The 17,753-nt window shown below is 39.3% G+C and overlaps 1 protein-coding gene across 8 annotated transcripts in view; it reads left to right on the forward strand.

The window, feature by feature from the left end:
• Positions 1-17,753, forward strand: part of znf536 (zinc finger protein 536) — a 486,877-nt gene that overhangs the window by 279,192 nt on the left and 189,932 nt on the right. For all 8 annotated transcript variants that reach the window (XM_062961829.1, XM_062961827.1, XM_062961831.1 and 5 more), the window contains one exon: positions 16,070-16,222. In XM_062961829.1, coding sequence (XP_062817899.1) covers positions 16,070-16,222 — 153 coding nt within the window. The remainder of the gene's footprint in view (positions 1-16,069; positions 16,223-17,753) is intronic.

The following is a 17,753-nucleotide window of genomic DNA, read 5'->3' on the forward strand; positions in this document are numbered from 1 at the left end:
TCAGTATGACTGAATAAGGGGAAAGGAACACAAAATCTAGCTCATTGTAGAGGAAAAGTTGTTTTTGTTCAGAAATCTATTTGTATAGACCCCCCTCAAAAAACCCTCATATTGTGATGATTTGGGTGAAAATCACCCAACAATTAATTATTTGTAGGATAATACACAAAATACGTACTGCCACAGAGTAGAGTAGATGGTAGAGGTTTTCTAACTGTTCAAGGTCACTTATGACTGCAACTACATTAGAAGCTTTTGTTCAGAACAGATATGAGAAAAATATGATGGCCACAACCAAACTTTTAATCTCCATTACTTTTAGAAGAGAGATCTCACACATGTTCTAAATTCAGTTTACTCCATGCGCAGAATAATATAAATGCTTCAAATCCTTTCCTCTATAATCCTAGGAGCCTCACAAAAGTAGATCTGCAATTGAAATGGGCAAATTCTCCCAATCCTGCTTTGAGTATTCTACAAACAGAACTCTAGTTTTCCCAATGAAAACAACCATTCTGTTTACTCTATCACTGGTCCCTTTTGATTTTGCTTTTAAATGCTATATTGTTGAGTCATGACTAAGCCTTGGTTGATCTATCTATGCCGTGTAGCATTTTCCCCAATACTTCAAACTCTAGAACTTTAAGTGGTACCATTCCAAAACCACAAGCACTTGAAAACGGAGAGCAAAATAAAATAAAATAAAATAAAATTTGAAAATATGGGTAAAGCAATATGAAGGAGGAAACCTGGATGGTTCCTATATACTTGAAAAGTTTGTAGCATAATGTTATGATCTGTATTAATAGCTTCTCTACATAAAATATTTCCGTAAGCATGACATGCTTAAATCTGGAGAAAGTTAAGGTGTATCAATGAATTAATAATAAAATAACTTAATACTGTACATGGAATTTTGGAGAAACATTAGTGACAGTGAGATCTATATCTGCTTTCAATTTGAAAATGTTAGGCAGGAACTCACAATCAGCTGAGTTTGAATGTTCTCAGGAGACAAACTCTTCTGATGTCAAGCTCACAATTGCATGATATTTTGAAGCTTTCACATCAGATGTGTTGAAAAAGTTTATTTTGGTTTTCAAGTTTACCCTTTATGCATAATGTTAAGCTAATAATTTTCCACTTCTGCTATTGTTAATACTATTTTGATATTAGTTTTCAACTGTTACTCATAATTTTATTTATTAGTCTATTTGTTAATAGTAGCTCAGATACTACAGTCCAAAAGCCAATGAATTTTAAGATTACACACACACACACATATATATATACAGTAGAGTCTCAGTTATCCAAGCCTCGCTTATCCAAGTTTCTGGATTATCCAAGCCATTTTTGTAGTCAATGTTTTCAATATATCGTGATATTTTGGTGCTAAATTCGTAAATACAGTAATTACTACGTAGCATTACTGCGTATTGAACTACTTTTTCTGTCCAATTTGTTGTATAACATGATGTTTTGGTGCTTAATTTGTAAAATCATAACCTCATTTGATGTTTAATAGGCTTTTCCTTAATCCCTCCTTATTATCCAAGATATTCTCTTATCCAAGCTTCTGCCGGCCCGTTTAGCTTGGATAAGTGAGACTCTACTGTGTGTGTGTGTGTGTGTATATATATATATACAGTCCTTAAACACAAGGAATAAATGACTCACGTGCATGTTTTGTTAGTTAGAGCTTACTGTCTCCTGGAAGAGGTAGACAGATGTACAAGTTATCCCTCTGGATGTCAACCTTGAGAAATTAAAAGTGGATTTCATACGCATTCACAAACATCTGCAATTTTTGCTTTTGTGTGACATCAGAAATAACAGACAGGTTGAGGTGGGAATAAGTCATAGCAGGCTATTTTCTCAAAGAATTCCTGTATAAGATTTTGATAGTTTATATGAATGGACCGTTTCTCTCCTTCATGATCTTTCTCCATCACTTTTGGAGATTAATCAACATCTGATATTCATTCCAGTAGTAGCACATCAAGAACTTAATTAAAGAGGAACGGCTGTAAGACAATTCTTCCAAGTTGAGTATCTGATCTAGCTTGGCATCAGGAAAACATTGCTGGGTTAAAAAAATGTTCATTAGCTCCATGTAGGCACTCTACAAATTGCAGTGATGTGAATATGCCACATATAAGCTACAACCCTAGTGGTGTGGGCTTTAAAGCCATCTGGTTTCCAAACACCTGCTTTCAGCTAACACTTCTGAGTACAAAAGTTGATCCGTTTGGACAGCTTCTGCATTGAGAGTGATTCCCCCGCTGGAATTTTCTCGAAATGAAATAAACAATCTGGATGAAGTCTGGGAAGAACTTGCCTTATCCAGGCAATAAGCAAGCTGCTCCTTCACATAAAACCTGTTGATCAAAGCTGTCCCAAGTGGTACTTGAATTTGGAGATGGAAACTAGCAAGACAACAGACTGAATGACATGAGCACGTGAAGTTTCTTTTCTGATGAACTTTGAATGAGATGTACAATATTGCAGCTCTTTATCATTTCAGAATAACTGTTTATACAGTTATTTTACCACCTCTTCACACAGGGTATTTTTGTCCCACTTTACCACTTTGTTTCATAGCAAGGACAGGGTCTGTTATGCACCATCACACAACATATGGCAGGCTCTGCCAACATTCCTCCCAAAGTGGGGTGGAAGTGCCAAAAGGTGTTTCCTCCACCACCACGGGAAGGAAAGTGTATTTTGGGTAGCTCCATCAGAGCTATCCACACTTATAATGGGGAAAAGGGCGGTGGGGCAATGTGTGTTGCTGCTTATTGCCCCCTGTCTCGTTCCCAACATGTGATGGGGTAAGGAGGAAGGGTGCACGGGGTGCCATGAGCCACCCCACATGTCTTTCCTTATGCCAATGATTGCTGGTGCAATGGCATGGCCCGAAAAGCCTGTGTGAAGACGACCTTAGTCACCTGGTCATTTGTATAAAAGTTGCATGAGTTTATTGCTTATATTTCAAAGCTTTCTTTGGTTGCAGCCAATTTCACTATTAAATTATTATTAATGGACATCTTCAGAAAGGTGATAGCTCTTCAGTCACATTTTCCAAGGATCTGAAACAGATTCACAATTAATTATGGCCATATGCTTCTCAATAACATAAATAGTAAGTTTGACTACTCTGAAACATTTAGAAAAAGAAAACCCCAAACAAAAACACAGTCAATTCTTCATATTTATTTGTATTAAGATTTTATAAAGAAAGCTGAGAAATTCACTAGGGACTCTTAAAAAACCTGTATTTGGATTTAGTACAAGACTTTTACATTAGGCAAGATGTTATGTGCACCCCACCAAGACTGTAAGCAAGATTGCTTTATTTCCTTGACTTGCTCTTTCTCTTTGGTTATTCTAACAATGCATCATAGTGTGTGTGTTTATTAGGCAGATTGTATTGCTCCTTGGTAGGAAAATAATTCCCAATTAGAATGAGAATTGTGTGAGAGAGGAACCAGTCTTTGATCTTATGACAGATTAGGGTACTCATCTCTGATATGAGGATACATCAGAAACAGAGTTCTTTAGACTTCCGATTTACTGGGAATAGACAAACTGGAAAGTTGATCATCCCAGCTTAGCTTCTCCTACTAGGATACAGCCCTGCCATTAGGAAGCGTGAGTAAACAAACCGGGAAGTCTCTTTCTGTGCTTTGTTCAATGATACATATGAAGAAAGCGAGATTTCTGACTTGTGGCTCTCATACCAAGACAAAATTATAACCAAAGGTTTGCTCTTGAATTATGATTGTGGCTTAAGACAGGAAGAAGCCAGGGACTCAAGTTGAAATCCAGGCACAGATGGCGGCCCTATGATTTGTTTAGCCATTTTTGATGGTAGAAGCAGCCAAGTAAGGCTATTTCAAATGCTTGCTCACTATCATCCAGAAATCTATAGAACTCAGGATTACTATTTGAGCAGAACCATTCCAACGTGAAAGCCTATCTTTAATAGTGGGCATTGATAAGAGCTTAATTATTTATATCTGTGCCTCAGATATGTTCGATTAAATGGGATCTGAACAATTTGGGGAAAATGAGACAGGAGATAGCATGTGTTTAGTTTAAAAACTCTCTCTCTTAAAAAAGCTTGATTGGGGAATTTTCTCCCTATGTAAGTGCATGCTAGCTTAAAATTCCCCTTTCATTTATTTCTTGCAAAACAAAGAACAAAGTATCATTGATAAAAAGATATTTATAATAAACTTTTGCTTTTTGTTAATTCACCAGACTTCCTGTGTTTTGTCCAGTGCATTTATTTCTTTTAAATAAAACTAAATTGCTAGTAAGAGGTAATTGCTGATCATGTATCTCTTTGTTCCAGACACTTTTATAAAAGAGTATGTATTATGTATGATGTGACCTTCAAATGTCATGGATGTGTTGTGCAATAAACTGTCAATATTTGTGGTTATAAGGTACTAGATGACTTTTACAATAATTGGAACAGCTATATTAAAAGCTCCGATCACTCAGCTGGTTAAAGAGAAAGACACAGGCCAGTGTTCATCTGGGAGTTTACCTTCTGGTAAATGAAAAGTATTGCAAGATGGTGAAGAGGTTTTGTTGTTGATTCTGAAAGAATATAATACAGCTATGCATTGGGGGTTGTTATCTTGGAGCAATCATGTTCCTCTCAGAAGGCATAATTTTCAGAGAAGTGTGTATCCCTTAAGTTAATGGCAAGTGACAAACCCCTTTTCCCTCTTTTTTTAAAAAAAGATTGTAAATGTATCCCAGCATTTTTCTATGCCAATTAAATTAGAAGGCTGCACAATGTATAGGGCAAGAGGGAGAAGGGTTAGTTAGGAGGTATATTTCTGTATAAAATGCATGCTGCTGTTTGGGGTTTTGACAAAAGGCCATTTGCTTAGTTTTGAACATAACTGAGGATAGTGTATGTTCTAATGCAGTGGTCCTCAACCTGTGGGTCCCCAGGTATATAGGCCCACAACTCCCAGAAATCTCAGCTGTTTACCAGCTGTTAGGATTTCTGGGAGTTGAAGACCAAAACATCTGAGGATCCACAGGTTGAGAACCACTGTTCTAAGGAGTCAATGAATACTGTTTTTTTTTCTATTGCTGTGATGTGTCCATTGTAACTTTGAGTGAAGGCAATTCAAAGCCCATCACCATAGTGCAGCCTTCAAATAGGGTACTTTAAAATAATCAAGTATTTTGCATGATAGGTTCTCAACCACATGTGAAAAAGATCTTGGAGTCCTTGTGGACAACAAGTTAAACATGAGCCAGCAATGTGATGCGGCTGCTAAGAAAGCCAATGGGATTCTGGCCTGCATCAATAGGGGTATAGCATCTAGATCCAGGGAAGTCATGCTCCCCATGCTCTATTCTGCCTTGGTCAGACCACACCTGGAATACTGTGTCCAATTCTGGGCACTGCAGTTGAAGGGAGATGTTGACAAACTGGAAAGCGTCCAGAGGAGGGCAACTAAAATGATCAAAGGTCTGGAGAACAAGCCCTATGAGGAGCAGCTTAAAGAGCTGGGCCTGTTTAGCCTGCAGGAGAGAAGGCTGAGAGGAGACATGATAGCCATGTACAAATATGTGAGGGGAAGTCATAGGGAGGAGGGAACAAGCTTGTTTTCTGCTGCCCACAGACTAGGACGCGGAACAATGGCTTCAAACTACAGGAAAGGAGATTCCACCAGAACATCAGGAAGAACTTCCTCGCTGTGAGAAAGGCTGTTCGGCAGTGGAACTCTCTCCCCCGGACTGTGGTGGAGGCTCCTTCTTTGGAGGCTTTTAAGCAGAGGCTGGATGGCCATCTGTCGGGGGTGCTTTGAATGTGATTTCCTGCTTCTTGGCAGGGGGTTGGACTGGATGGCCCATGAGGTCTCTTCCAACTCTACTATTCTATGATTCTATGATTCTATGATTCTATGATTCTACATCTCAATATCTGGTGCAATGTAACCATGAGGGGAGACAACATACTGGAATGTATATGCTTCAAATATGTTTTGTCCTGTTTTATTCCTGTGATCCTTCTCATAGTATCTCATAGCAGGATCAGTCCTCATACCATCAGTCCATATGTTGATGAAACAATAGATTGTAAGGTTTAAGCTCACTATTTATTTATTTATAATGTCAGAAGTGATTTGAAAATAATAATAATACTTTAATAATAATACTTTATTTTTATACCCCACCTCCATCTCCCCGAAGGGACTCGGGGCGGTTTACATGGGCCCAAGCCCAGATAAAAACAGCAAACCAAATAAAAACATCAAAAAAATACAGACACAGATATTAAAATTCAACACTCTAAACAGAACAAAATATAAAATGATAATCATACTAAAATGTGGATTTGGCATCCAAGTAGAGGGGGTAAAAATGAACTGGGCAAAGTGCAACGAGTATTATAGCACGAGGTAGTTAAATCAGTGCTACCGACAATGAGAGAGCAACTTGGGGAGGGGTGGACCCTATTGTAAACAATCTGATAAAGCAAGATAAAGTGCAATAGATGAGGAAATGGCCGCAGATATAAGTTATAATGAGAATAGAGTTATTATGTATAAAAAAACACAAACAAGGTTAAAAACTTGTCATTATACTAAATTTCCTTTGACCAGAACCTGGCCACTTAAGAATGCCTCTAGTGTCACTGTAAGGAGGTCCCCCATTGTGCATGTGGCAGGCTCAGATTGCATTGTAGTAGGTGGTCTATGGTTTGCTTTTTTCCACACTCACATGGCATGGATTCCACTTTAGAGCCGCATTTCTTAAGATTGGATCTGCATCTCGTGGTACCAGAGAGCAGTCTGTTCAGCACCTTTCAAGTCACCCAGTTTTCTGTGTACCCAGGAGGAAGTTTCTCATCATTAAGCTTACTAATCAGATGAGACTTCTAGAACATGATTTTTTTCTTCAGTTATTCTTCCATTCCACCTTTGTGCTTTTGCACCATCCATACAGTCAGAAAGTATTATGTATAACCACCCACATCTGGGTCATTCAGTTCATACTATAATTTGTTATACAGTAGAGTCTCACTTATCCAAACTAAACGGGCCGGCAGAACCTTGGATAAGCGAATATCTTGGATAATAAGGAGGGATTAAGGAAAAGCCTATTAAACATAAAATTAGGTTATGATTTTATAAATTAAGCGCCAAAACTTCATGTTATACAACAAATTTGACAGAAAAAGTAGTTCAATACGCAGTAATGTTATGTTGTAATTACTGTATTTATCATAGAATCATAGAATAGTAGAGTTGGAAGAGACCACATGGGCCATCTAGTCCAACCCCCTGCTAAGAAGCAGGAAATCGCATTCAAAGCACCCCCGACAGATGGCCATCCAGCCTCTGCTTAAAAGCCTCCAAGGAAGGAGCCTCCACCACGGCCCCGGGGAGAGAGTTCCACTGTCGAACAGCTCTCACAGTGAGGAAGTTCTTCCTGATGTTCAGGTGGAATCTCCTTTCCTGTAGTTTGAAGCCATTGTTCCGTGTCCTAGTCTGCAGGGCAGCAGAAAACAAGCTTGCTCCCTCTTCCCTATGACTTCCCTTCACATATTTGTACATGGCTATCATGTCTCCTCTCAGCCTTCTCTTCTGCAGGCTAAACATGCCCAGCTCTTTAAGCCGCTCCTCATAGGGCTTGTTCTCCAGACCCTTAATCATTTTAGTCGCCCTCCTCTGGACGCTTTCCAGCTTGTCAACATCTCCCTTCAACTGTGGTGCCCAAAATTGGACACAGTATTCCAGGTGTGGTCTGACCAAGGCAGAATAGAGGGGGAGCATAACTTCCCTGGATCTAGACGCTATTCCCCTATTGATGCAGGCCAGAATCCCATTGGCTTTTTTAGCAGCCGCATCACATTGTTGGCTCATGTTTAACTTGTTGTCCACGAGGACTCCAAGGTCTTTTTCGCACACACTGCTGTCAAGCCAGGCGTCCCCCATTCTGTATCTTTGATTTCCATTTTTTCTGCCGAAGTGAAGTATCTTGCATTTGTCCCTGTTGAACTTCATTTTGTTAGTTTTGGCCCATCTCTCTAGTCTGTCAAGATCGTTTTGAATTCTGCTCCTGTCTTCTGGAGTGTTAGCTATCCCTCCCAGTTTTGTGTCGTCTGCAAACTTGTTGATCGTGCCTTCTAACCCTTCGTCTAAGTCGTTAATAAAGATGTTGAACAGAACCGGGCCCAGGACGGAGCCCTGCGGCACTCCACTTGTCACTTCTTTCCATGATGAAGACGACGCATTGGTGAGCACCCTTTGGGTTCGTTCGCTTAGCCAATTACAGATCCACCTAACCGTAGTTTTGTCTAGCCCACATTTTACTAGTTTGTTTGCCAGAAGGTCGTGGGGGACTTTGTCGAAGGCCTTACTGAAATCCAGGTACGCTACATCCACGGCATTCCCTGTATCGACCCAACTCGTAACTCTATCGAAAAAAGAGATCAGATTAGTCTGGCATGACTTGTTTTTGGTAAATCCGTGTTGACTATTAGCAATGACCGCATTTGTTTCTAAGTGTTCGCAGACCACTTCCTTAATGATCTTTTCGAGAATTTTGCCTGGTATTGATGTGAGGCTGACCGGACGGTAATTGTTTGGGTCGTTCTTTTTTCCCTTCTTGAAGATAGGGACCACATTCGCCCTCCTCCAATCTGCTGGGACTTCTCCCGTTCTCCAAGAACTCTCGAAGATAATTGCCAGTGGTTCTGAAATAACTTCCGCTAGTTCCTTCAGTACTCTTGGGTGTAGCTGATCTGGCCCTGGGGACTTGAATTCGTTTAGAGAGGCCAAGTGTTCCTGGACAACTTGTTTCCCTATTTGGGGTTGGATTTCCCCCAATCCTTCGTCCATTCCGTGTTGCTGAGGTTGAAGATGGCTTTCTTTTTCTGAGAAGACCGAGGCAAAGAAGGCATTAAGTAGTTCTGCCTTTTCCCTGTCCCCTGTCGCCATCACCCCATCTTCTCCTTGCAATAAATTTAGCACCAAAATATCATGATATATGAAAACATTGACTAAAAATGGCTTGGATTATCCAGAAGTTTGGATAAGTGAGGCTTGGATAAGTGAGACTCTACAGTAGTTGTTATTCCTGTGAACACTTCTCAGACTGTTTTGGTCTTAATGTATATATAAGAAGGTATTATATCCTGCACCAGACAGCTGTATATGCATCAACAACCAAATGACTGGGACATATCTTCCAAGATTTCACAAATGAAAATGGGGGACAGATGTGGCCAGATGTCATCAGTGTGGTCAAGGTGGCAAAAATTTACGAGAGGAAAAACACAACCTAGGAGGGGCTGCAGCAGTTTCTTTTTTCACTGAGCCAACTTGGAAGGGTAGGATTCCACTCCTTACTCTCCCTACTGCCGGTGCTGCTGTGTTAATTGAGAGCAAAACTACTTTTATATTTTCAACTCAGTTTGCAGTAATGAAAAAAAGTTGAAAATAAAGGAGGAAAGAGGTTGAGAGATATTGGAATCTTTTAAAAACAGACAAAAAATGGATGACAGAGGTTGTCAGGACAGTTGAAGTGTATGTTAGGAATTCCAGGTCCGTATAATAGAAGGCTACATGTATGCTACTACATGTGTATCCTTTGCAAATGCTGCACTGAAAACACAAATGTTAAGGGTTGCAGAATGCACATCAGGGATGGACAACTCTGATTTTCTTCTATATTTTCTTCTATATCAGTGGTTCTCAACTTGTGGGTCCCCAGATGTTTGGCATTCAACACCCAGAAATCTTGACAGCTGGTAAACTAGCTGGAATTTCTGGAAGTTGTAGGCCAAAACACCTGGGGACCCACAGGCTGAGAACCACTGTTATATATGTACAGTAATGCATGAAAGGGGACACTATAGAGCTACCTTTTTGTTGTTTCAAGTGACGTTTATTAAAACAGGGAGGGGGTTCTGTATCTGTAATGAGATATAAATCTTGCTCTTCATGGTTTTTACATGATAAAGAGTATAATATATTATTTCAGAAATGTATTCAGACATACTGCTTTAAACTAGGGTCTATATGAACAATGTTAGGAGTCATTATGAATGATAACCTCCACCTTGTTGGATAGTCACTAGGTCAGTACATATGTCTACATCCCTCATTCAATAGGGTTTGCTTACAGGCCGCATCAAAACATTTCTGACTTCATTTTCTAAATGAATGAGATGACTCTTGGCTCACTTGAAATCAAAGGTATTCACAATTAGATTATTTGAGGTATGCTGCCATTCTAAGCTTGATTTTTTTTTCTATACAAGAGGTTACTACTAACTCCTGTTCTTAAATCTCAATTGTTTTGAAAGCTAGAGTATCTCCTTACCAACCCAGAATACATTTATTAAGAACAAGGCAGTCTGGATCTTTTGTTTGCCTGTGTCACTCAAGTGACGACCAGGAAAACCCAAAGTCTATATTTTTCAGTTACCAAAAGAGCTTTTTGGTATAATCTTCATTTCTAATTACACAAACAGGACAGAGCTATTTTCTTTTCATTGGTAGGCTCTCTTCCAAATCGGCTCTAAAATAGCTCTTTGTTTCAACAAATTCTTTGCCGATCCATATTCATGCTTAACACTGTAACATGACCATACATGGTCACTTAAAAAAGCACCCTAAACCCTTTGATAAAATAACAAAGGCAGCAAGTTGTTAAAAGGCCCCAAACGCTTGTAACTCTTTTTGAATATTTAACATAAGGTCATTTATTAAATACCAAACACAGTGTTTAAAACCAAGTAGCTGTGATTTTCAAAAATGGAGATGATGAAATAGTTTTAGGTTTCAAATGGCAGGCAATAGAGAATTTTCTCTGACCTCTGTATCCAAACAGCTTTTGGTTACTGCCACCTCAAGGCCATTTGGTACCTTTTGTCCATTAATAGTATTCTATCCTTTGGAGTTTAGATATTGTTCAATTCTATAAATTGTATACAGCAATACAGGTCAAGTATCCCTTCTGGAAATGCTTGGGACCAGAAGGGTCTGGGATTTCAGTTTTTGGATTGCCTCTATTTGCATAAATGTACATAGGAAAATATCTTTGAGAGAGGACTCAAGTCTAAACAAAAATTTCATTTATGATTCATATACATATCTGTAATCATCATAGGTGATCACTCATAGCCAAGTATGAATATCTTCCAAATTTGTTGGTTTTTGTTTGCGTGGAAGACGCCTGTGCATGAATTTTATGTTTTATGCGTGGGGATTGGTGCAAAATGAGCAACACACAATATTCACAGAAAAAGGTTCTAATGCAGTGACATTAAACTATTGGTTGCCTCCTATCTGCTGCAGCCTTCATCTGCCTTCACAGCCATTGTAACATCCTCCTGTTCTGCTGTTGAGGGCTTCCTTGAACAGTTCTATATAATACACAAGACACAATTGCTGACTGCCACTCAACTGCCACCCTTCCACTCAATAGCCAACAAAATGGCCTTTGAAGCTAGTGAGACATATTTGTACACATAGCCCAGATGTAATTTTATGCACAATATTTTAATTAATGTTGTGCACGAAACAAACTTTATGTACCTTGAGCCATCACACAGCAAAGATGTCAGTATCTCCCCCACCCATTTAATCACTTTTGAATCTTGGAGTATTTCAGATTTCTGAATTCCAGATAAGGAATACTCGACCTGAATTACTCATAATGATGACCCCTGAAATAAGCACCACGATCTTAATGGCTTCCTACACAATGAGCAGATTTGGAAGTGGGGCAATTGGAAATGTGTTTTTTTGAGGATAACCAAACACGCTGAAATTGCTTTCAATTGATACCAAGAGCCACATGTGGAGGAGAGAAGGAATATCTTCTTTTCAACTAGTGTGGCAGCTCTGGTGCCATGTTGGATTTAGGCCATTGACATTACCAATCACCTGTAGTCGGGTTTTTTCCCCTGTGGGCTTGTTAGAAATCATGCAAATCTGAGGTAGGCATCAGAATTCAGTAAGCATGAGGAGGCATCAAATAGTTAAGATTCAGAAGGTTAACAGGTATCATCTTCCCTCAGCAGAAATAATACTATTAAAAATTTGGACTCATGCTTAATGGCTGGTGGATAAGGCGGAGTCTTGAGAAACCAAATTTACTAAACCAAAACTGCTTGCTCAGACATCAGTTTATAGCGTTCTGTTTGTACAGAAGATGACAATTTAAAAATATTTTAAAGATTATTTATGTACTTCTGTGTTGAATGAAGGAGCTGCAGCAAAAACATACAGATCAATGCTTCTTCTTGAAACTAAATACCGCTTTGTTAAATGGGGTTCTAGTAAGTGTGTTTGGGACAGGGGTGTGAGTTGCCTAACTAACATTGGCCATTCCATGTGTGTTTATTGAAAAGAGAATCCTAGTGTGTTCAGTGGTGTTTATTTCCTGGTACGTCTCCTCAAAATTGCAGCCTTGGTAAATAGAATCTCATGAGTAAAAGTATTGAGTTAGGATCGTGGAAGGACAAAAAGAAAACAGTCAATGAATGTGAAACTGTTGATTTCATTGACTGAAGCAACAAGATGGAGACATAGTCAGGTAGCTACAACATCAAGCAATTTAGAACGCTCTTATCAGAAGGGGGGTCTGGGGGCAGTTAAAAGAAGTCTCATTGCATCTTTAGAGGGGATGAATATTTTCGCTGTGGGAAAGAAAACTACTTATAAGTAAGGCTAGTCTGGAGTAAAGCTTCTGGAGCTGTCTACTGTATGTGTCTACTTCAATCTAAAGGGCAACTCCTCAGACCACCCACATGTTGTGCTTTCTCTCTGTTGCCTTTAGTTTGCTTTTTCAGGGGGATTAGTGCTCAACAGGACCGCCTTGCAGCCTCACCAAAAAAGAAGGGGGAAAAATCAATTTTGTGTAAAGTGAAAATTAGTCTCTTAAATCTGCAAAGCGAGCTGTTTATCTTACAAATTTATTCTTTTTTTATTGGGCCACACATACCCTAGATAGAAAGATAAAAGAGAAATGTCTAACAAGCTGTCATTAAGAATGACATCTAGCAAAACATAACTAGTACTCTTATTCTGTAAATTTATCCTAAGTGGCTTGTTAGCTCTAGCTATCTGTTTATCTCTATTTTTCCCCTCTCTTTTTTGCAGGGTATTTATCAAAACTGCATTTAAAAAAAACCAACCCTCTACACATATGTGTTTTCTATAGCTTTACTATGCATGGTTCAGCATATTTTTTCTGTTGAATTCTGTATACAGTACTGTGTAAATATAATGACAATTAGAATCCCTTGAGAAATCCAGAAATATAAAATAGCCCTTCTGCATGTCTGCTTGAAAGACCACATAGATTCTGCATTGTGTTACCCTGAAATGCTGTGAATAATTAAAATGTCTGTTGCTAGCTTTCTATCTTATACTTGTGTTATAGCTAGCTAGCATTTCAAGCAGAACATTCAGAGTATCTTAATCACTCATGTATTCACTTTACTAAATAATTTGTTTTTATCTTTTAAAAAGACAACTCCAACTTTACTCTCATTAAGGAAAATTCTATAATCATCTGTGATTCTCTTAGTAGGGAATCATAATCCATAGGGGATAAGCAGAGAAGTATTTCCATCTCTATTTGTTACTTAGGAAAACTAGGTGTAAAGTTCACTTTTTCATAGTTCTTGTTACTAATTTTCTAATATTCTTGGGTCAGTTCAGAGATTCCCTTCATCTCTACACATTTTACCTGTTATTCAAACTTTGATGAATTGCTTTTAACCCATGAGTCTCTAAAAGCAACCCTTTTACACAACCGAGAGCTCTGCCTCCCTTTCTTCTGAGGGGCAGATTCCTCTCACTTCTTGTTGCCTCCATCCCATTCTTAACTATGAGTCATTTGTAAATTGGATGTTTGTAACTCCTTATAAAACTCAAATAAAGCACACACAGCTGCAAACTCCACCAAAAGATTGAGAAGGAAAGCGCCTCAGATACTGCTTATCACTGTAAGCTATGACATGGTGCTTGGCCACATGGTTCCAATAACCTGTTCTCATAGTGCATTTGATCCTGAAAAAGGCCTAAAAAGCAAGACATGTTTTTGTTGGGCTGTGTTCTCAAAAAATATCCCACAAAGTACTAAAATATCAGATGCAAAATCTTGTAGCCACAGAATTCAAGGCAAGTGCTATCCTACAGACAAATGGATGTGGAGGACTCAGGCTGCCCACATTGCCATATAATCGAGTTTCTGAATCCAGATTATCTGCTTTCATAGAATCATAGAATCATAGAATAGTAGAGTTGGAAGAGACCACATGGGCCATCTAGTCCAACCCCCTGCCAAGAAGCAGGAAATCGCATTCAAAGCACCCCCGACAGATGGCCATCCAGCCTCTGCTTAAAAGCCTCCAAGGAAGGAGCCTCCACCACGACCCCGGGGAGAGAGTTCCACTGTCGAACAGCTCTCACAGTGAGGAAGTTCTTCCTGATGTTCAGGTGGAATCTCCTTTCCTGTAGTTTGAAGCCATTGTTCCGTGTCCTAGTCTGCAGGGCAGCAGAAAACAAGCTTGCTCCCTCTTCCCTATGACTTCCCTTCACATATTTGTACATGGCTATCATGTCTCCTCTCAGCCTTCTCTTCTGCAGGCTAAACATGCCCAGCTCTTTAAGCCGCTCCTCATAAGGCTTGTTCTCTTTGAACTGTATTATATGAGTCTATATATAATCCAGTTCAAATCAGATAATCTGGATTCAGAAACTGGATTATGTGGCAGTGTAGATGGGACCTCAGTCAACTCAGAAACTGCGCAACATTTCCATTGACTTTCCCCCAAAGTGAAATGAGGCAGGAAAATTATCTGCTATAATGTAGTTGTATTGGCATCACCCTTCGTACTACCATTTATATGTAGCAACATATGTAATTTTAAAGATTAACAGAAATGTTGGGCATAAGTTCATTATTAGGTAAAAGGTAAAGGTTTCCCCTGACATTAAGTCCAGTCGTGACCAACTCTGGGGGTTGGTGTTCATCCCCATTTCTAAGCCAAAGAGCCAACGTTGTCTGTAGACACCTCCAAGGTCATGTGGCTGGCATGACTGCATGGAGCGCCGTTACCTTCCCGCCGGGGTGGTACCTATTGATCTACTCACATTTGCATGTTTTTGAACTGCTAGGTTGGCAGAAGCTGGAGCTAACAGCGTGCGCTCAATCTGCTCCTCAGATTCGAACCTAGAATCATAGAATAGTAGAGTTGGAAGAGACCTCATGGGCCATCCAGTCCAACCCCCTGCCAAGAAGCAGGAAATCGCATTCAAAGCACCCCCGACAGCTGGCCATCCAGCCTCTGTTTAAAAGGCTCCAAAGGCTTTTGGTCTGCAAGTTCAGCAGCTCAGCGCTTTAACACACTGCGCCACCAGGGGCTCCAAGTTCATTATTAGGCAACTACTTTAAAGACTCCTTGACTTCACTATGAGAGATTTGTCCAAGTTCTTACACTTAAAAATCAATCCTATATTGTCAATTAACTAGGGACTTAGAAGAATGCAATACTTCCTGCATTACACCTGTTACTATTAGTGGGATTAGTTAACAATAACAATTGTGTTATATCTAGCTCCCCTGCTCTTGCAACTTTTAAAAAGTGGCTTCCGTTTTGTATATATCTGCATATTGATTAACAGTGAACCAGATTCAAGAAGGCAAAGATACATTTTCCTTTTTTTAAAAAAGGAAAAGAAAAGAAAGGTTTTTTAGGATGAGAAAGTACTTAATAGGAATGAAGCAAAGGAAGAAATCAAACCAGCTGCTGACACAGCTGTTTCTTTTCTTGTCTAATTCACTTCAGTATAAAGGTACCATATGCCGCTTAAAACGACGGTGGGGAAGATGAAATAATTTAAGAGAATAACAAGAAAATACATGAATTGTCAGCATTCTGTCAGATTTAAAGAATGAAACAGACAGGTGTAGTATTGACATGTTTAGCTTTGTGTTGCGTTAGCAGTTTGAGTGAGAACAACTCCTTGACATGTGCTGAAGTGATGTGAGAACACTCTCTCTGTTTCAGACGTCGGAGATGAAGTTGGGAGATCTGCCGGAATCCAGCAGCCAGCTTTGCTGAGAGACAGGAGTCTCGGGTCTGCGATGAAAGACTGCCCCTACTGCGGGAAAACTTTCAGGACATCCCATCACTTAAAGGTTCACTTGAGGATACACACAGGTGAAGTCTCCTTCGTTTTCAGGGGAAGAAAGCCATTTGCAGGGCATCCTGGCTGAGAAACTCAGCAGTAGACCAAGGCAGGATCTACACTGCCATATTATCCAGATTATCAAAGCAGATAATCCACATTACCTGCTTTGACCTGGATTATATGATCCTACATTGCCAAATAATTCAGTTCAAAGTAGATAATCTTGATTTTATATGGCAGTATAGATGGGACCTAAACTAGGACTCCCAGTTCACAGGTTGCTTATGATGCATTTACTTGTGACTTCTTTATATCCCACCCCAACCTTGACTTTATGGAATTTAAAGCCTTGACTTCCCTGGTTAATATTATTGAGAAAGTAACATAACTCTACACTGCCAGATTATCTGCTTTGAACTGGATTATATGAGTCTACTCTTCCAGGTAATCTGGGATAAGCAGATAATCTGGGATCAGATCCTGGGAAATAGTGCAGTGTAGATCCATCTTAAAAGACAAGACTAAGAGTCTCTCTTTAAGAGATGTGTCAAACCTGGGTGAGAATTTCATATTCAAAAAGAGAGTGATCCTTTGTTAAACGGACCAGAAAATAATATTATTATTTTTCTGCTTTGCTTAATGTTCCAGAAAACTTTGTAATCACAATCAACCCTGTAGGTCAGATGTTGAAGAAATTCCAAAGCTGTGTCCCATGGAGTAGCCTCGAGACCTCAGAGTTTCCTAAAATCTTAGTATACATCTACTTGTGGGAATGAATGCAGTTTGACAATACTTTAACTGCGGTGGTTCAATGCTATGGAATCCTGGATTCATAGTTTGCTGAGGCACCTTGGCAGAGAAGATGAAGGACCTTGTAAAACTACAACTCCTATGATCTCATAGCATGGAGCCATGGCAAATAATGTGACCTCAAACTGCACTAATACTACAGTATAGCTGCACCCTCAAATACCACTTTTTGTACATTTGGTGAAAATGGGTGAAATTTCAAAAACAGAGGAGGTTTCCAACAGGAGCCCAAGGAAAAAATAATTGAACTAGAAAAGATGAAATAATGGAACTAGGAAAGTACTATGGAATCAGATAGTATGAAGACAAGGAGATAGAGGTTGATTTGGGCCTTATTAATAAGCACTTAACCTTAATGTATTGGTATAACTGGTTTAATAGGTGAGCATGTTGCATTAAGGAGATGTGTGAATCAAAGTTGGATTCCTCTGAAGCAAATTGAATCCATGTTTTGAGAAGACCCCAAATTGTATATCTCCAAACACAAACGTGCTTTTTGCCTCCTTTTCTCTCTAAATAAGGACAGTACCAGGGAAGGGAGAGGAGGTAGGAGGGAGAAGAAGGAATGCAGTTTTTTCACTCCCCGTCAAACTTCTAATTCCAATAATTTCTTTTTACTAGGACTTCCATTTCCATGCGTTGGGAGAGTGTTATAGGTAATCTAACACTCAAAACTTTTAAGGAAACATCATAAATAAACATATGTTTCCTAAATAAATCCATACTTAATAGAACTTAGTTGGATTTGTA

The sequence above is a fragment of the Anolis carolinensis genome, unplaced genomic scaffold (assembly GCF_035594765.1).
Source record: "Anolis carolinensis isolate JA03-04 unplaced genomic scaffold, rAnoCar3.1.pri scaffold_9, whole genome shotgun sequence".
Lineage (NCBI taxonomy): Eukaryota > Metazoa > Chordata > Lepidosauria > Squamata > Dactyloidae > Anolis > Anolis carolinensis.